Source organism: Panonychus citri, unplaced genomic scaffold, assembly GCF_014898815.1.
Source record: "Panonychus citri isolate SS breed McGregor unplaced genomic scaffold, ASM1489881v1 Contig00095, whole genome shotgun sequence".
NCBI classification, from domain to species: Eukaryota; Metazoa; Arthropoda; class Arachnida; order Trombidiformes; family Tetranychidae; genus Panonychus; species Panonychus citri.
In genome coordinates, this window is record NW_026515500.1 from 353,266 (window position 1) to 375,082 (window position 21,817).

At 29.4% G+C, this 21,817-nt stretch overlaps 1 protein-coding gene across 2 annotated transcripts in view; it reads left to right on the forward strand.

The window, feature by feature from the left end:
- The window catches only part of LOC128388009 (guanylate cyclase soluble subunit alpha-1-like), a 56,797-nt gene that overhangs the window by 13,289 nt on the left and 21,691 nt on the right, over nucleotides 1-21,817 (forward strand). For both annotated transcript variants that reach the window (XM_053347341.1, XM_053347342.1), the window contains exons 2-4: nucleotides 13,658-14,469; nucleotides 17,578-17,750; nucleotides 18,616-19,101. In XM_053347341.1, the coding sequence (XP_053203316.1) occupies nucleotides 14,037-14,469; nucleotides 17,578-17,750; nucleotides 18,616-19,101 (1,092 nt within the window). In that variant the 5' untranslated portion in view covers nucleotides 13,658-14,036. The remainder of the gene's footprint in view (nucleotides 1-13,657; nucleotides 14,470-17,577; nucleotides 17,751-18,615; nucleotides 19,102-21,817) is intronic.

Sequence of the window (21,817 nt, forward strand, 5' to 3'; positions counted from 1 at the left end):
ACAAACAATGAAACAAGTCATCACTATTACCAATGATGTATATAATGTACATAAGTGATATTCACTTTATAATTCTAATATTTTGCGTGATTATTGAGATGAATTGAAGATAAATACTGCGATTGTATTAACAATATTGAAGTGACAAAGACTGAGTTGCCCCAATAACCTTAATGATTAAACCTCATAGATATATTATACATAATAGTCAAACATAGTCATCATTAACGAAGATGCATACAATGTATATACATTATATCACTAATACATTAATGATAGTCCCAATGTAATTCTATTATTTTGAGCGATTATTGTGATGAAGTGTAGATTAATACTGCTATTGTATTAACAATAATGAAATACATGTGATGCCTTCTGAACCATTGAGATTTAAGAAAAGATAAGACCATGGGATTCAGAGGATGAAAGATACGCTATGAATAAGTCAGATAGAAATAAGAATTAATAATGTAAAGAAACTGGTTACCCGATCAGTTTTCTTTGTTCAATCAGGTAACACCTATCACGTGGTATCTGGTTGATCTGATTGGATAAATTTTTGTTGAAGATGAAGAAGATGAGGGAGAAGAAAATCTCCCTCACCGATATAATGGTCGAAAAACGGCCATTTTTCCTTATGGAATCGGGGTAGAGTTACCCAAGTGCTACTATTATTTTACTTATAATAAAGTGACCTTTTTTGTTACCAATTGTGCAAATTGGCACCCTTACGGGGATACAATTCATCTTAATGTTAAATAATCCACAAAGTAGAGTTGAATTAACTTAATTTACAGTGTTCAAATGAATAAATAGTGACTAGATTTGATATATGAATTGACTAGAAATTGTTAAATTAACTACTAAAATTACCATGGTGAAGTTAAACTAACTTAATTACAGTGTTCCAGTGAATAAACAATGACTAGAATTCTTATTATGATCGACTAGAAAATGACTAGTGATTATTAACGTGAAGTTATCGAAGAAAGTTTCTATTAGAAACAAACAGGTTGTTGTGTTTGAAAATTTACCTACTGAGAATTAACTTTAACACTTCAGTTAACCTGATTTGGTTACGTGGCATCAACAAATTGACACCTCTGAGATCACAGAAGGTGATCGGTAATTTTTTGTCATTAAAAAGAAACAACTCTAAGGAATAAAAAGTAAGTATTTTTATCTTTTTATCAATTACAAATTCATTCCTCGAGACAATTTTACATGATATTATATTTCAAACCTGAATAAATTCAGTTTGATCAATTTTACAATCAAAATTCAATCAAAATTGGACAGATAACAATTGAAGCATTAATAAAATTCCATGTATTGTTCATCTGTTTCAACTCATATTACAATTAACCTCATTAAATACCTGGTATTGTAATAAGAAAAGAAAATTTTCTTCAAATAATTAATAGGATATACTGATGTTACTATTTATTTTCATTGTGGCCACTGTATTTCTAATTGGGATGCTGATGATGACCCGTGGATAGAGCATCTTAATGTATCACCACTATGTGCCTATATTTATCTAATGAGATGGAATCAATAAATCGAAGCCAGGCAAAGTTTATATATGTCTTCAAGATCATTGAATCCACCGCCAAGACCTTCATCAGATTTATCGAGATATATGTAAAGTATGTCTTGATAATGAGGTTTGTCTTGTATTCTCACCCTGTGACCATGCTGTTGCATGTTTTAAATGTGCTATTTCTTTAGTTAGATGCCCTTTATGTAGGTGTCCAAGAATTAAGGCTATCCGGACACATTTCATTGATTAATTATTTAACTGACATTTTTCTACTAAAAAATTTTTACTCCTGATTTCATCTAATTAATTACTGTAATAATTCTGTTTAAACCATTTATATTTACATTTAATTAAAAGTGATTTAACTGTCAATTAACCAAGTGTCATATTTAATTGGTTTCAGTCTGGTGTTTTTTGTTCTCTTTTTGTCCCAGACCGGGCAGTTTTATCACTACTCATAGATCGATTAAAATCTAATAATATTTAGTGTTTTGTATTATGAACTTCAATGCTTTAAAACTCTCACCCTTTACATGCAAAAGAACGATGTTCTGATAAAATAAATGAGTTTTTCGTAATGAATATTTAATACCTAACGATTACATTTAATACAAACGATTTCTAGCTAAAATTTAGACTTTTTATTTTTATTTTCAGTGAAAAACTTTATAAAACTTAACGAAAATTCCAATCTGGCTTCAGCCTGAGCTAATTGAGCTAGAACATGCAGTTTTAGACTACTGTGAAAGTGATTATGATGTCTCTACTTTTTGAAGGTGACATTTGATCCATTCTTCGACTTGATTAACTGTTGATCAGTTGAGTTGACTTACCTTTTCTTGAAAGTATAGCTGATTAATTCTGATTGAGTTTTAATATTTTTCAATTTTTCTGATTTTATTACGATGAAAAATTGAGTTCTCTACATCCCTTATCACCCTCCAAATGAACATTTCATGATTTTCTTTTTTGAACTCCCTTTCTTCTTTTTTTCCTCAAAATCCTGATTTATCATCATTTCTATTAATAGTTGATAATTGTATCATTTATAGTTCATCATGATAGCTGAGAAATGAAATATTATCAAAGCTAAAAGGAAAAGTTTCTCATCTAGTTCAACATAAGGACGATAGTTTAAGGAATGGATGAAGTGAAATGGTGGAATGAACTCACCAACAGGTTTTACAAAATGAATTTAACTGATTTTCCATCACATCTTCGGCGATAATTCCAAGTTCAGATCTTTCACTGTAAAGTAACCTTAAAATTCTGAATCATTAGATAAACAGTATTTTCTTTGATTGTCACTTTTATTTACTACCAAAGAAAACGGTAGAGAACCAGTTTCAAGGTAATTGTTAAATAATAAATCAGGGGTATGTTCAATTGTAATGTTTATCGAGCCTCGAAAATGGGGTAAAGGAAATGATGAGAATAGTGTTGTCATCATGAAGATAATCAATATAAAAAGACACGAGATGGTCAATGAAATGTTAAGAAAAAAAAGTAATAATAAGATGGTCAAGATGTTGGAAAGTAAAGTGACCAATCTCTATCAACGATTGTGGGCATTTGGTTATCCAAGGTAAAGAAGATAACAAAATATCAAATCGAGAACAAGATTATTATTATTATTATTATCGTGAAATTGAATTGAATGTTTCTTCGAGAATGAGAATTTTCAATAATTTTTTTCCTTCTTATTTCAATGTTACATGCAAAGCGTTTCTATTACCTGAGATAATAATAACCATTCAATTGTTAGTGAGGAGGAATCAATGTTTGCAGGGTTGAATGAATAATATGAGATAATATTTTTCTGAATAAAATTCTGCCCATGATGTTACTTTTCATGGCGGTTTGTTATCTATTTCCATTAAATATGAATATCAATCTTTCTCTGATGTATATATATCATTATCTTTCAATACAATGAACTTTTATCTTCATGATAATAGCAGATTATACAACTTTTTATATATTTTCTATTTCAATTCTGATCTATCGAAATTACTGAATTTTCCAACTTTTATTTTATCTCTTGTTTCAGAGCTTTTATCTCATGATATTATCTTTCCACAAGAACATTAGATTCTGAATTTAATTATCATTTTTATGTACTTTTTACCGATAATCATTATCACCCTGAAATCTTTGACAATATTATATATATAAATCAATATAAATTTGATCTTGAAGGTGTAAAGTCACAAAATCAAGTCACTCATGATGTTATCAAGACTCTCTGAGTTGATTGATTATAATTGAACATGATTATCAGTTGAAATTGGAACAATCAATCAATTTAATATCAAAAGTTGAATATAAGGTATGAAATATTTCAGGAAGAGTGAGAGAAGGAAATTTCAACTGAGTAGGCAGTCAAGGTGGGTGAAAAGTTCATCTCATGAGTAGGATTTCATTTCACATATATCACCTCGAAATCTTATGATTTATTAGAATTTTATATTCATGGTTAGCCCATGGAATCTGAATTCAGTAATGATAATCGTGATGAAATTTAAGAAAAAAAAATTCACAGGCTGAGTAATAGTTTTTCAGTTTGTTAATATCCAAACAATATCTTACGGAGTTTAGTTAAACATTACCATGAATCTAAAGTATTATTTGACATTTCTTCATGATAATCATGATAATGATTACTAAGAATAAAAGAGAAAGAGAAAATTTTCCTCTCCTTCTTTTTTCTGACAAATACATAGTAGTTTTTACCTAAGGATGGCAATGAAATGAAAGAATGGATTTCAGAATTTCTGTTGAGAATTCAGATAAGAATCGTATCTCTCTTTCTTTTCTTCTCTTTATTCAAAACTGCAAGTTCTGATAATAATAATATATAAGAAAAAGAAAGAAAAATTCTGATGATAGCAAATTTTTCTCTAATTTCTTCTCCACCAGTGAATCACCAAATTGTAATCATGATGGAGATAAAATTCTGATAATAATAATAACCATACCTTTCCCTTTACCCTGAAACAGAATTCCCAAATTCTGTCAAGGATAACTATTCACTTTCTCCAATGTAATATAATTAATTTTAACTTCGCAAAAAGAAATGAATATTTTTCCATATTATCAGTATATTCACAATTTACACCCATTCCTACTCATCTTTATCATTTCATGGTTCAACTATTTCATGAGTTGATTAAAAAAAAAGGAACAAAACTTTTCAACAAAACTTATATCCAAGGCAAAAGATAAGATTCCCAATTAATAAAATTCATCATTAATTTAACTAATTTTCAAAGACAAAGTCTATTAGTATAACTTAAATGAGAACATGATAATTTAAATTACAATTAAAAGCTTAAGTCCAACTGAGTAAGATAATTAAAGATAATCAGAGAGTCCAAACTTTAAATTATTCAAAAAAGTTTAGGAAAATTTTTTCTTCTCATTTAATCAGAATTTAATTGGAATTTGATAACAGCGAAAACAATGTTGATAAGTTTATCTAAGGAAAGCTGACATTTTATTCAGGATTTTCATTGAATTTTCTCAGTCAAGTAACCATGTCCTAGAGGGTGAGAGATTCACAAAATCTGTAAGATTAACAGCATGATAAACATTGAGAGTTACTCTTGAGCTTTATCATGGATACCCCCATGATATTCATGATAAGTTTTAGAGATACAATATGAACCCAGACTAGAAGTAAGATTAAATTAGATCACATGGTGGGAAGGAATTTTTTTTCTTATCTACCTGAGTTATTCATGATGATGATATTATTAATATCATGTAAACAGATTACAAGGTTACATTTATATATATATGATATTATTATTATCATCAGGATGATGGTTATTAATTCATGTTCAGGTTGATATTTTTTTTTCCTGATCAGGTTCAGTTAATAATAACCAATCAGTTTTTCAATTCAGACCAATAACTAGTATATAATATAATCAATATTATCTGTCAGGTTTAAAATCAACAGTTCAGGTAAACTTGAAGTTGATTAACTTTGAAAAGGAAAAAGTAATTAACTAATCATTACAATCATGTATTCATATATCAACAATTTATTACATTTTGTATATGATTAAAGTTAACCTGTTATTATTTAATGTACTTATTAGATATATTGTCAAGTTCTGATAATGTTACTCTTTCAATTCTGTCAGAACTTTTATTTTTTTTTTGAAAATTTTGTTATCAAATGTTACAAATGTTTCATATTAATAACTTTTTTTTTACTATTTACATGGTAACCTGATTAATTGCCGTGACTTGAAACAACAATTAAGGCAAACAATTGATTTGAAAAGGATGAGAATAGAAAAATCAATTGATTTCATTATTGTTAATCAGAATTGTTGAGTCACATTTAATTAACGTAACTTTAATTGTACCAGAATTCAGAATTCAGGATTCATTTGAATTTTGCTTTTTTGCTTCTTCTATCAGAAAGAAGTTCATTCCAGAATCCATGAAATTCATGCACCATTTCATCATCATCATCATCTCCATGTTTATTATCAACATCTTCACAGTTAAATCATTTCAATCAATGAGTTAATCAAGAGTCTGGGTCTTTTTTTTTGTACTCACTTGTTTATTTACCTTGATATTAGTTTGATTCAATCCTCATGAGCTCATGTTGTTCAATTATCATGCTGATTTTACCTATGGAAAGTGTTAATTGTTGTGTTTTTTTTGTTCTCAACTCAATCGTAGCTTGATTCAATCATTTTGGTTTACCTTTCGTCTCAAGTGTGCAGTGATTGAAGGTAATTGTAGCTAATTAAGTTCATAGAATCATCTTAATTAATCAGGCTAATAAGCTCAACGATTGTTATTGATTATTGTTCCCATGTTAATCACTTATATATAAATTATTTCAGTTAATAAGAAAAACTTTTCTTGTTTCTTCAACTTCCTCTTCCTCCCAATACTAATCACTTTGATGGGTTAAACCCTTTTGCCTTGATAAACCAGAATAATCATCATTTTAATCATCATCTTGTTTACCACCAAGGAAAAAAAGTCAATCCAATCTAATGTACTTTTCTTAGTGTCTAAATTAATTGTCTTGTCCATTTAATTTAATATAAGACTTTTATCAGAAAATCAAGTTCATTCAGATGATGATGATGACAATGGATGCAGACTCATCTTCATCTTATTTAGTTTAATCATCAAGATTAAATGTCACTAACATGATTTGATTTACTATTTGATCAAGAGGAAGAGAAAAAAAGATTTACAATTTAATAACAATTTAATATTGATCCAAATCAACACAGAAACTAATCAGTTATGGTTTTTACAGTTAAATGATTTTAATATGTGATCAAATTGCAATTAAGGATTAATCAATCTTATCAAATCTTTCCAATCATCTTTGAGTTATTATTATCAACAGAAACTTAATCATATCTCAGATTAATTCAGTTTAATTTGACTTGATTAAGATTTTAATTGCTCATTTAGATTAAATATTGGCAAACAATTAGATTAAATGTAAACTGAGACTTGAGATTTTGATAAACAATCAATACGAAACCATGATGATGAAATGAAAGTCCATGAAATTATTATCAAATTACAAATTAATTGCTATTAACCAGTAATCAAAGTAAATATCAAATCAAATTAATTGCTTATATATTATTAATTGTATTTATTGATTCATCTATTCAATCAAATGTACGATTAAAAAGTGAGAAAATTATGGAAAATGAAAATTTCCTTACTTTATTCATTTTTTTTCGGGAAAACATGATGATGAATCAATATGATTATCATTTTGAGAATATAACGAGATGCCTGAGGGCAAATGAACTTGTTACATGATAGAAAATTTGAACCTCATTAAGTTTACAGAGAGTGTCAGAGAACCAAAAAGGAAAGTGAATCAAAAATCAGAATTGGAATTCGTAACTTTTTTTTCTCTGTCAAGTTTTCGTTGTTTATATTAGTATAATAATAATAACAAATATGAACAATTTAATGTCAACATTGTCACATGAACAGAATCGTCTTCATCCACTTCATCTCCTCTCATCATTTTCATTTTGATCACAACAAAAATTATGTAATAGGAACAAAAAAATTCACAGTAAATCAAAAGTGATCATCCAAAATTCAGCTACAGTATCTGATCAGCTGAACTTTTCCATGTGAATTTTTCCATCTTCCAGATGACATATAAATAAACTTCCTTTATCATTGTTTTCTTTTATCATGTTGTTGTTGTTTTTGTTGTTGTTTACCAATAATAATAATGATAATGACGATGACGATGATGATGATGATGTTGATAACATGATGAATTCAGATTCCCTAGAGCAAATAACATAAACTCAGTCAAATGACTTGAAAGCATCAAATTTCTTATCATCTGATTGTATTATATTCAACCACGGAACATTGAGCAAATAGTAAATATTAAGTCAAAAGAAACATCAAAAACCTCCTCAACTTCACCCTGAAGAATAATACTAACACCAACACCACCATGAACAGTAAATTATACAAGTCGAAAGGTCAAAAATGATTCATATGAATGGGCTGAATGAACATTGACCAAGCGGCAACTTTTGAAAAGAAAAAAATTAAAGAGAGAGAGAGAGAGAGACTCATGTTCAGGGGATAATAGTAATTGTAAGATGGTGATTAGAAATCACGTTCATGATAATCAGAATTTTAGTTCTCTCAAGTTTCATCTCCTCATGATCTTGCTAAACAAAAGCGATTATAATACCAAATTTGATATCCAAACTTCATCGTGAATTTCAATTCACCATGTGTGTCAGTATATTGAGATGTAATTGGAGTTCAATTCTCGGAGGAAAGAAAATTACACAGAAAAAAAGGTAAATTCTGACTATCAGAATACTTAGACTGATCATGAGGAATAATATCAATGGATAACATTTCAATCAAACAGAATTTTTAATGAGAATTTTTCTAATCCATGAAATACCTTTTCTCTCACTTATTTTGTAGATTATAGCTATTAACATCATGGTGGTATTCGCTTAGTTGATTGGATATTTTTACCATCTAATTAAAAGCTAATCGTTGAAGTAGTTGAACAACATTCTGTTGAGTTTTCATGTATTCCCTAGAATATATGAATGAGAGATTATCATGAAATTGACTCATGATTTAAGTTTAATTTTAGGATTTTCTTTCATTTCGTTTTCTTCCAGCTATCAGTTTGTTTAAAAGTAAAAAAGATTTGAGTTTCAAATCAAAATCCATCAGCATCAGAAAACTCAGAATGATAAAGTTATCATCATGGGAAAAGTTCTGATCAGTAAGAAATGAATAAAAAGAAATGCCTCCCAATGAATATCATGAGTAAATGTTGAAATATTGACCATTATAAGTGATGATTCAGGGGAAGGGTCAGTAAAATATTAGGAATCAACTGTTACCTTTTTCTGTTTCAATGAGGAAAAAGAGATCACCCTTAAAATTTAATATCGATACAATTTCTTGGTCGTTTCTTCATTTATTTCCTCATGATTCCCATGAAAATCACGTTTATTTCAACAATATCATCTTCTGCCTAAAGATTATCATCATCCAATTCAAATATTCACAATAATTCCCATAAGAAACGAATGATAAATATAACTTACAATTCTCATGCCAAGAAGAAAACAAAATAAAAATGATTCTCATGAAGCTGAAAAAAGTTTCCATCAAGTGACCCATTCGACTATCATCAACTTGATCATCTTCATCTCCATCATGATCATGATAAACAAGTAAACAATCAAATAAATAGATATTATTAATAAAAGATTCATAATATTATCATCATGAAGTCTGTGAAAAGTAGCAAGGAGCAAGAAAGCCCCATCACCATGATCAACTGAATTTTGGGAAAAGGAAAAAAAATTCCAATGAAAAAATCTGAATCCATGAAAATAGTTAAAAAAACAAAACCAGAATCTGAAATACAAACACAATTTAATTTGATTATTTGCTGATAAGTTGTCACAATCAATTTAAAAATGGCTCCAATAAACACAGATAAAAATCATTGTGAGTTACAACAATTTATCAATTGTCACCATTAAAACTAATCAATTATCATGAGATAATAATAGTTTACATCAAGTTATCTGATACTTTAACTAAATCAAAGTTATTACCCAAATATGAATATATAGATAGTAACGAAAATTTCGTTATCATAATTTAAGGGAAGAAAATTTTTTGGTAACTTGATGAATTTCTGTCATAATGTCACCATTAGATATATGAGAACATATTAAAAATTATCATCTCTTCCTGAAATGAATGTTCAGTTCAAGAATTAGTCATCTTTACATGATCATGATAGATGTTGATGGATGAGTTTGATTGAAAGTTGTTCCAATTTTTTTGTTCGGTTCCTCTTTAATAATAATAATACATAACTTTTAATGACATAACCTACAATCAACCAGCTGTTTCAATTCATTCATTTACCCTGAACCATGATGGTCATCATGATGGAAAACATTTCTATCATTAAAATGATGACCATGAGCCGGAATATCAAAGCAAAGTAAAAGTCCAAATGAAAAATGAATAAAAAAGATTCACAGGTTTACCATGGAGATTGTCTGAATCTCATATTCTATGAATAATCTTTACCTCCCCTGAAAACAATGTTATCATTTAATATGTCAGAACTTTTTCCCATCATAATAATTCACAATTCGGTAAATATTCTCAATCCATTCTAAGCCATACAATCAATTTAGATCTAGTGATCAAAGGTCATGATGATTAACCATCATCATTAAATTGATTACCAGACAGAATCATGATTATAATATTATCTAAGTTCTGAAAATTCTGAATAATTTTTTTTTTCATATAATTCCTTGAGATAATCATAAGATTCATCCTTCATTTTTGTAGATCTACCTTGTTATTAAATTGATGCAAATTGATTGTGGGAATTAAAAGATTACCTTTGATAATGATTGATTAACCAGATCATCAATTGAATTTCATTTTTGTCTAAATCACTAATCATTAACTGGTTGATTCTGTTGTATTTTTTTGCTGTTAGATGAGTTTAAGGAAAATTGTTTCAGCTAATTTTTTTATCTAATTTCAATTTTTTTTAGTTGAAAACTTATCATCTAATTGCAACAATTAAGGTTTATTATGATTTAGTTACAAAGCAAAACTTGATGTAACATAACCAATAGAAACTACTATTAGTTTTTGTTGTTGTTGTTTTTCAAGTTAATGATAATTATAATGATATTGTTGTTTATGATGATAAACAATTGCAATCATCATCATCATCATTATCATCGTCTTGTTTATTGCAATATTGACCTGAATTGCAAGAAACAATTTGCAACAATTTCCGTTTTAATATTGGATAAAAACAGAAACCAGAAACAAACTTGTTAATCAATTTAGCCTCTTGATTATCATGACTGAAGATGGCAAATCATGATGATAATGATACAGATTCAGATAAATTATGAACATGATGATAAGCAAGGGAAATGCTGAAACAATCAACTAGATGAGAGAGAGATGATGATGATGATGATGAAAAAGTTTGGAACTTTTTTTTTCGAGTGAACAAAAAAAGTTCATACTAATGATTCATCTACAAGATAATGAGAAGTTATCACAAAGAAGATATTTAATTTCTTAAGAAGATATTATTTCATTTCCTATTTTATTATTATCATCATGTTCATCATCATCTCCATCAACAGAAACACAATCATTATCATCTTCATCTTTTATTAGGGAGAGGGGAAGATGAGTAACTATTATCTCTGGTTTCTTGTAAGTTACAGTCGATAAAATCCTTTTGCCTTCAACAACTGACTATTGAATACACCTTTGGGAAGATGATGGAGTGATAGAGATGATGAAATGGGTGAAAATGATGATAATGAGAGAGAGAGAGAGAGAGATTCAGATAGGGAAAAAAGTTCCATGTTAAAAGTTATCCAACCGGAATGAGGCTAATTAATTTGTTCATCATCATAATCATCTTCATCTATTAAGAATCTTAATTCTAGATTCAAACGAGGGATGAACGTCTTAATTAGTAATATGATGATTAGTAAACTACAATATAACAAAATCTTTGCAACCAAATTTTATCATCATCTCCATCTTACCTTCATCATCCTTTTTCTAATCATCATTTTGACTTCGTTGTTGATGAACATATTTTATTGCATCTTTCTAATCATTATTTTATCTTCCTACTCATTCTCTCTATCTAATTACCCGAATCAAAGCTTGTCATCCTTTTCTATGAACATTCCCTCATCCTCATCCTCCACCCACTGAACTTTTATCATCTTCTATCCTCCATCTTCCCTCCCACTGTCTTCCCTTATTCCTCAACTCCTCAAACGATTCTTTCTCATTCTCCTTCTTCTTCTTAATTTACCACTCTCATCTTTTATCATCTCTCTCTCTCTCTCTTTCTTTTATTTTTCATTTTTTTCTCTTCCATAGTATATCATCACCTCCACCCTCCCACCTCTTGCTCACCTTTACCATCCAATTATCGTTTAATTGGACTACACAGAAAACCAATATCATTTTCCTGATCATCTTCGGGTGGACTTACATCCTTCAGGCTTTTCAATACACTTTCACCACCACCACCACCTCCATCATCACCTCCTCTTCCCCTTCATCATCATCACCCTAAATTCTTATTATCACCCTGAACATCATTATCATGTTTATCGATTCTCTCACCATATTCTTTTTTCCTTTTTCTCTGGTTCCTTTTTTTTCGTGTAGAAAAGCAAAAAAAAAGTTCAACAAGCAAACGCACATAGACAAAAAAAGCATCTTAACCAAAGAGTATAAGATGAAAAAAGGTCCTTTTATCATCCCTTTCATCATCTCAATCTACTTAATATGCTAATCTTATGATATATTTATATCTGAATATTATAAGGTCATTAGATAAGGTGGCCCACCCCACAATTCTAAGACTCATTTTATCATGAAAATCATCATGAGACGTAACATAATTTATTCTGAATAATTTTTATTACATTTGAGAGTAAAGAAAAGTTGAGAAAAGGTAACATACTGATAAAAGAATTCATCAATTCTGTCTAAATGATATTCTAATGAGTATTATCTTCATTTTAAAATTCTTATATAATATATTACCTGGGGAGAGAAAAAGTTAAGAAAAAAAAGTTCATGATAATAATCAGCTTTCCTCAAATTGATTCAGTTCTCATTTGAAAAAAATTTCTCTCTCTCTCTATGGTGAGGAAAAAATTTCCATAAAAAGAAAGAGAAAAAGAAAGGCAGAGAAACAATAATAACACCCATGTAATGATGATAATTTTACATGGGATACATTAGATTAGATTACATTAGATTATATATTAAAGGTATTAGCTCACTTCCTCTTCCTCCTTCATCATCATCACCTTGATGTTTAAATTTGCTTCTAGTCATTCAAGTTATCATTCCGTCAGAATTTCATTACTCCTGGACTTTTTTTCAACCTGAACAATGAACAGTAAGCTTACAGGAGCAATTCCCATGCTGGAAAAAATTACTTGGATAAACTGAGAGTGAAAGAAAATGGATGACGATGGAAGATGATGATTATAATGATGACGATAATAAGAGAAGGAGAGGAAAAAAAACTCATAACGAAATTTGATATAAGATAAAAGGTTCAGTACGAAAGAGGTAAATGATAATCAAGGCTGAATATCATGATCTTCGTGAGTGGAAAAAAACTTTTGAAACATTATAATGAATACGATGAACTTTCGTTGCCCACTTTCTACGTTCTAATGCAGTCAAACTTTAATGGTATAAAATGTTCATGCAAATATAATGAATCATCTGGAATCTATTGTTATTTTGTTTCAGATTCATTCAGATATCATGATAATAGGATGAACATTAAGTTACCTTGTTTCAATTTTTCAAATTCTATTTTCTCTACATTTCAATTTCGGTATATATTTTGTTGACCATTTTCATGATAACTGAGGAAAAGAAAGTTGATCATGAAGAAAAATCCAAGAATTCCTAATACTAATTCTGTTTTCAACCAACAATAACAAAAGAACTTATCGATTTTTTTTTCTTTTTTCTATTCCAAAGGAGACATCGGATTCTCTTCAAAGGTAAATATTATCAGAAAATAGTATAAAAATAGTTACATCATTGGAGAAATATTTTCGTCACCTTCATCCTTTACATCATCTTCAGTAAATTTTCATGTAATTAGGATGACAAAACGATAAAAAGACCAATAAGAAGCCGGTGACCGTAAAACACAGAAGCATTTCCAATTCAGAGAATCAGGGGAAAAATTCAGTTCAATAATTTATTCCTGAAGTCCTATTGACTTACCTGGAGAGCTTGTTATTTATTGTGTCCAATTTAGTGAACTAGTGATTAGTTAATTGTTCATGTGTGTGAATAATAATATTATTCATAAAGTGTGACCTTGAAATTTTCATGATTTGATTCTCAATGAATGATTAACATGATTGATCGTCAATTGAACAACATGGAGCTCAATACTGTAACTAACACAACAACCGCTACTAAAAAAGTTCACATGAAAACTGAATCTTCAGGAAATATTTCTATGAATAAAAATCCAACCACAACCCAATCATCATGCTCTCTATCATCTTCATCCACCACCACCACCACCACAACAACAACAACAACAACAACACCAACATTTAAAGTCTCCAAAAGGTCAACCCTTCATACTCAAAGCTCATTAACTTCAGAGATGATGAAAAGTCTGAGAAAACCTTCACCTTATGAAGATTCTGGTTCAGTGAAAAACTTATCAGCTGATCCAAAAGATTTGCTTATTACCATGAAAATATTTTGCAAAGCGATTCCATTTCATTTTATCTGTGATTCTAATTTAAATATTGTACAATTAGGCGAAGGTAAGATCATCTTAATTTATCTCTTCCCCTCAGAATTACCCTGTATTTAATTGAGATTAGAACTTTTTTCAAATCTTAACGATTGAAATGCAAATATCAGAGTATCAAAGGCTAGAATTTACATTTTTCCCCTCATATTCATGATAAAGTTCATCTGATTTTGAATGAACTTTTTTTCTTCTTATCATTTCAATAGCAATTAACTGAACTCTGAACACCAATATCATGATAACCTTTCAAATCCTTCCTGATGCATTAAGATTGATAATCATTATCTACATTTTCATCATTACCTTAATCATCAAGTATCATCATTATCATCATGATATTACTCAATTCTGATGTTAATTTCATACTTTTTTCATTCTGTCTTCTTATCAATTTATGGTAATTTTCATAAAGATAATCAGATATTGATCCTTAATCATTATCATGATAATATAAACTGGTTAATGATAATATCTAATCAGCCAAGTAATCAAAAGGTTAACCATATTCAAATTACAACATTAATCATTGATCAACAATTAATCTATATGGTTATATCATTAGGAAAAAAAATTTCAACCATCAACAATTAATTTTGCCCATAAAAAATTGCCTTAATTACTTGATTGATTGTTTCAACAATTTACTTGATTCCCAATACAATTGAACCACTAAAAGTCAATCAATAGGCACCAGCAATTTACTTATTAATCATAAATGTATCTCGACTCAAGCAACAATCAAATCAATCACAATTATTACATGAATTTTTTACAGCAATTAACTAGATCAACTACTAATGTAATTTCAATTGTTGCTCTTCCCCTCTCTTGATTAATCAATCACCTTAAATGCTCATCTTTTACATGATATCTTAATCAATACAATTTATTGATTCTTAGGGTTTATTCAGGTTTCGATTTTTTTATTCGAAGTAGAAAAAATTTTCTTCAAAAAAGTTCAATATGTTCATATGATAATAATCTGACAGAATTGATTGAGTAGCTTATTATTATCATTAAACATGAAAATATAACTTCTGAAAGAAAGTGAATTATGAATTGATAGATAAAAGTTTGACATTTTCCTTAGAATTTTCAAATTTCAAATTCAAATTCTTTGAAAAACTTTTACTTTCCATCTTCTTTATTAATAATAAAATTCTCATATATATTGTGATACAATTTATTACTATTCCATGAGATGGTCATAAGATATGGTTAAAAGGATAGAGAACCGGAAACGGAAGAAATGAATACACATAGAATATTCCAATAGATATGGTTCATGAATGAATAGATTCAGTGTATTCATCATCATCATGATGATTGTTAAGTTAAACCAATTGTGACTTGTGACAATTCATAACTATTATTATTACTACTGAAACCCAACACTGAATATATTATCATGATGATTATCATTGTTATCGTTATGTTATTAACAAGTGAATCCTAAAAGTATCTCATGTAACTGTGACAAGAATTTTTTCCTTCTACTCCTCATCTTTTCCTCTCTCACTCTATTCCAATCTGATCAACTTTTATCATCTTCATCTTTTTTCCTGTTGATTGACACAATTCACAGTTCATACAATTCTCTCTCTCTCTCTCTCTCTCTCTCTCTCTCTCTCTCTCTCTTAGTGTTACTGAAACTTCCAGTAGTAATTCATCATCATCTCAGGTTAAGATGATGGTGATGTGCGATTGGATGAAGATGGATGTGAATGGAACAATTTTTTTTTCTCCAACAATTCTGACAATAAGTCTAATATAATATTTCAATTGATTAGATTGATGATCAGCTGTGATTGAAAAAATATCCATAATCAAGATGTACTTACATAAGTAGACATAATGGACAATTAAAATAATGGACATAAGTGGACATTCAATAATATTAATTGATTTAATGACTTTCTTTCATTATATTGTTGCTCATTTGGGATAAATGGTTTCAAGAGATAAAGAGTTTCATTGATAAGAATTGAAAACTATGGGTGATGATGATGGTGATAAAGATGAAGATGAAGATGATGGTAAATCAGATGGGAAAGAAAGAGAAAAAGAAAGATGAAGATGAAGATGATAGAGATGGATGATGAGCCGTGAAATCAGATAAAGATTCAAGCATCTGCCTGGTTGATCTCTTCAATTCCAAGTCTTCATGCGAATCATTTCATCCAATCCTTTAGACTTTTCCCCCCTTATCACATGTATTCCCTTATCTTCATCCCTTCTTTTCCTTTGTCTTCTCTTTCTTTATCTTCATCATCACCATCTTTATCTTTATCCTTATCCTTATCTTCATCTTTATCATCTTCCTCTCGCCTTCCTCCTTGACAATCTCAAGTCACCAGAGGAAAAGAAGCTTTGTCAACTTGATTGATTCCAAGTGTCACAGAATTTTTCTCTTCCTTTTTTTCATCTTTTCTTTCATCCTCATCTTTTTATCTTCCAGAGATTGAATAGCCTTCAGAATTTCATCTCATATATATACAAGAGGGAGAGATAACAATATTCACCTTTAAACAAGTCTATTCTCAGAACTCTCATTGAATCTCTATTGTGAATTACAGATTACCTTTTGTAATATTTTACCATCAGTTTTATCGGTATTAATATTAAGTAATTCTTTAAGTTTACTCTAATTTCATGATACAATTACAAGGATAATGTTGATGGTGCAAAGAAAGTTCAATTCACATGATTTAACCTGATTAACTTTTTGACAAATTGAATATAATTCACTAATTATCCTTACAAAAAACTACCCACAACTAACCTTACTGATTATCCTTCCCACTGAATCATTGATCAGAATTTCTTGATTAATACTATCAGATAATTAGATCGAACAAATAATCAAGTTCATTAATCTGTAACTTAAGAATAGAACGAATAAACTTTCGAATAAATTTTCCATCTCTTATTACATTTTAATCGGAAAAAAGTACCAATGGTCATGAGAAGAAGATGAATGTTGAAATAGAATCGAAAATCAATCCAACTTTCTCTCTTTTCTTTCTAATCTGATAAAATACAGGGTAATAAATCTTATGGTGAAACCTAATCAGCTGACCTGTGGTCATTTTACATGTTCCTTTGTATATTTTTCCAGGTCTTCTTCGGATTTTTGGTGGGGGTAATCGAGCCTATGGAACTCAAATTTCAAGTTACTTTGCATTCAAAGATCCACAAGTAGATAATGTAAATTATCAATCTCTTGTAACCATGGCCAATATCCCTTTCATCATTAAAGTTCTAGACCCGGAACTGGAAACAAAGCCAAAGGTAAATTTCAAACTCGAAATTAAAACAACGGTAACGAGTTGATGTTCTTATTATATTCATGATGAGGGAGAAAAAAAGATTCCAATCAACTGTCAGAATCGATTGAAGAATTTTCTTGAAAGTTATCATTTCTTTCCCATTATTACATCATAATAATAATCAATCAACGGTGGAATTGGTAGATAGAACAAAAAATAATAAGTTCTAAACGTGATGATGATAAATAAATAAAAAATCGAGATAAAAATACCTGTAAGTCAACTGGGAGACTTTTTTATTTCCCTTGTAACTTTCATTTCCACATCAATGTTATCATGATAATGTATGAAAATAGTTTAACTTTTTTTACTTTTCATGATCAACATCATGAACTTTTATATTCACTCAGAACTTTTTTTTCCAACTCATTGGGAAAAAAAAGTTACATTGGTCTTTTTTTTCATTCTCTTCCACTTAGATTATGGTTACTCTCTATTACCACCATCATCATGATAGTTTGCAGTTCAGTCACGAGTTTATGTATTACTTTGATATTGCATTTGCAAATTTTAGTCTGTGAGTTCATGATAATAGTAATCAGAATCATGAATGCTTTATGAATTTGAAAGGTTTTTCATAAACATTGATTTGATATCTATAAGATGTGTGAATGGTGCAAAGTTAATCAGATTGATTTTGGCTCAACATTTGATAATAGCATTTGCATGTTGATTGAATGTGATCAACAATTTAATGGTTTCATCCTGAATTCATGATAAAATCTAATGGTATTATAATTTGTGTCATGATTTTGTCTCTCATCCGAACGATACAAAAATGGTTTATTCGTTTGTCCTTCTTTCTTTTTCTTCGTCTTTCTCTTTAGAATCTCGAGTTAAAAGGTCAAATTATACCTTGTCCAGAGTCGAAATGCCTTCTCTTCCTGAGTTCCCCTCTGGTCGATGGTTTAGATTCACTTACCTCTCGAGGTCTCTACCTATCTGATATTCCGATTCACGATGCCACCCGGGACATTATCCTAGTCGAGGAACAGTCTCGAGCTCAGGAAAGTTTAAAACGACGAATGGACAAACTTCGTGAATCCATTCAACAAGCAAACGAAGCGGTTGCCATGGAGAGAAAGAAAAATGTTGACCTTTTAAATCTAATTTTTCCCGCTCAAGTCGCCAAGAAACTCTGGTTATCTGAACAAGTTGAAGCTCAACAATATGATGATGTGACAATGCTTTTCTCGGACATTGTTGGTTTCACTGCCATCTGTTCAAATGCCACACCCATGATGGTGATCAACATGTTGAACGCCCTGTATACCCAATTTGACAGTTTCTGTGGTGAAATTGATGTTTACAAGGTAAATTTATCTCTCTCTCTCTCTCTCTTTTATCAATCATTTAATTTAATAACATATACAGATGATAATCAAAATTATTATCAGGTAGTCAAAGTTTCAGGATAAACCATCAACTCCCTTTGAAATTTTTTACATGATAAAAACTATCATCATAACCTCCAGCATTGGCTCAGATTGGTTGAATGTTTATCTGTATCAAATGATAATGATAAATATTATCAACCTGAAGATATAAAAATATATATAATATTTGAAGGGGAAAACTGAGTAAAAGATTAACCTACATGGGAATCAGTTGAATCGATTGAGTTACAAACTCATGACAATTTGAGTAAATTGAAAACAAATGCCCTCAGGGGAGATTGAATTTTCATCAATCTTTTTTATTCTTAAACCAATTTAAATGTTGTTTTCAGTTTTCTTATAAATGTTGTTATCTTTTTTATTTTTGTTACATCTTCTATTTCTGAACAGGCAAAATTCAGGTAACCCGAATTCATGGTGAGATAAATAGTATACATGATTTAAAAGATGAAATTGAATTAAATTGATACACGTAATCCTTTGATTAGAAAGCAAGTTAATTGTAACTAAATTGGTTTGTTATAAATAATTTATTGAAACTTTTTACACCTCTTTCAACTTATTAGGCTATTTGATGGACATTACCAGTGGTCAAGCTTTAGTTTCTTTCCTTGTAATAACCATTGATTACAACTTCATGTTACCTGTAAAAGGATTTCATCTCATTATGTTTGATTTTTTTTTCTGCTGAATTTCACCTTTAGTAACTAATTCTTCATGATATCTTGTTATGTCTTCATGTTATTATAGTGATTTTCATGGTGACCAAACAGGTCAACATGAACATGAACAAGGAAATAAGAAAATTGTGAATCAAGAAAAAAAAGAGAATATTATTTCACTTGAAGTTCTAACATTCAATTTTGAGAATCGATTTCATTTCATTTATATTTATATTAATATCTATTTATACAAAGTTACTCCAATTACTCAGTTGGAATATGAATCAATCAGTTATCAGAATCAATGAACAATCAATAAAATCACAATTATTTCATCTTTTCATCCGATTATTTACTTAACTAATGGATTAGCCAAATGAATTAAAATAATCTCTAGAGCTGGTTTTTTCCCCTCATGATAATCTCTCGATAGTTATGATTATTGAGCTGAATTGAGATTGACAATTAATATGAATGAATTGAAAACAAACAACTGGAATAGTTTTTTTATCCGAAAAAATTAATCAACTTAATTGCAATGAAATGTGAAAATCTTAATTCAATTTCATGCTGATCCCCAGAATCTAGTTCAAACTTCATGATAACTCATCTCAATGTAATATTCAAAGTCGCTGAATCTCAGGGAATTAACATTATTACATTGGGAGAGTTTAATTTAATAACAACAGAATCTCATCTGACAGTATCAATGAAGTTGAGGGGAAAATTTCATATCAATTTCATCATGATGATTTATATAAATATCATGGGATTGCAATTGAATCTCACGATATTATCATGCAAAGAAAAATGAGTAAGAAAGAAAAAAAAGAAAAAAAAGAAGAAGAAAAAAAGTTCTAATTCTATTCAATTGTTATTATTATTATCGTGAATATATAAATGTTTAGTAATCGTCGGGAAATGGGAGGAAAGTTATTCAATCATCAAAATGATTTCATGATGAGTTGAAAGGGGGAAAAAAGTTCTGTCAACATGTTCACAGAATTATCTACAGTTAATCATATCATCACCACGCTATTGAATGGAAATGTTTACTAACTGTAAGTGAATGGATGCGAGTTGTTGTTTGTATAGCAAAGGTAAAAATATCAGGTAACCTTAATAAATAACTTTAGGCTTTTTTTGTTTATTTTCTTATACAATATACACATGGAATCATCAGAATATTTCATGATTACCGTTTGGAATACCTTTTATCTTACCCCCTGGATCATCATCTCAATAAGCATCATTCAGATTATATTCTAGGTGATTTGGGTTGTTGAAGATTTTTTTTTCGCCATCTTAATTCATCTTCTTCCTTACTCATCAATTCTCTCCATTCTGATCCATTATCATGATAAAAGTTCCTCAATGATGATTATAAAGAAGGGAAGAGTTTCTTTCTCTTTCTTTCTCTTTCTTTCTTCATCATGATTCACATGAAATTGAACGCCATGATGCTATTATGAGAGGGAAGATACCATGAATTCCTTGTCATAGGAATGGAAAGATGAAATTTTTTTCTTTCTTCCTCATCTTCATGTATATTTTTCGTTCTCTCTCTCTCTCTCTCTCTCTCTCACTCTTTCTTTCTTTCTTTCTCTTTATCTATCTTCATCTTGATAATATTAATAAGCTTCCATAATATGATAGTGAACAAAAAGATGATTAGGAAATTTTCATCTCCTCATCAAGATGAACACTAATCATCATGATTATCACAATGAATTCAAAGTCTAATATTATACTAAGAATGTTTTTTTACCTCCTCCTCCTCTTCACACTCATCACCATGAAATTCAGCGTATACACTTGACCTTATTACAACCATGATTATTACTCATACTTATGCTTTTTTTCCGATCCAAAGAAAAAAAAAGTTCTGGTAATAAGTTTCCTCTGTCTCTGTATGAACAATGAACACAGGAATTGAAAATGATAAGAATGAATTATCATGTAATTTCCTC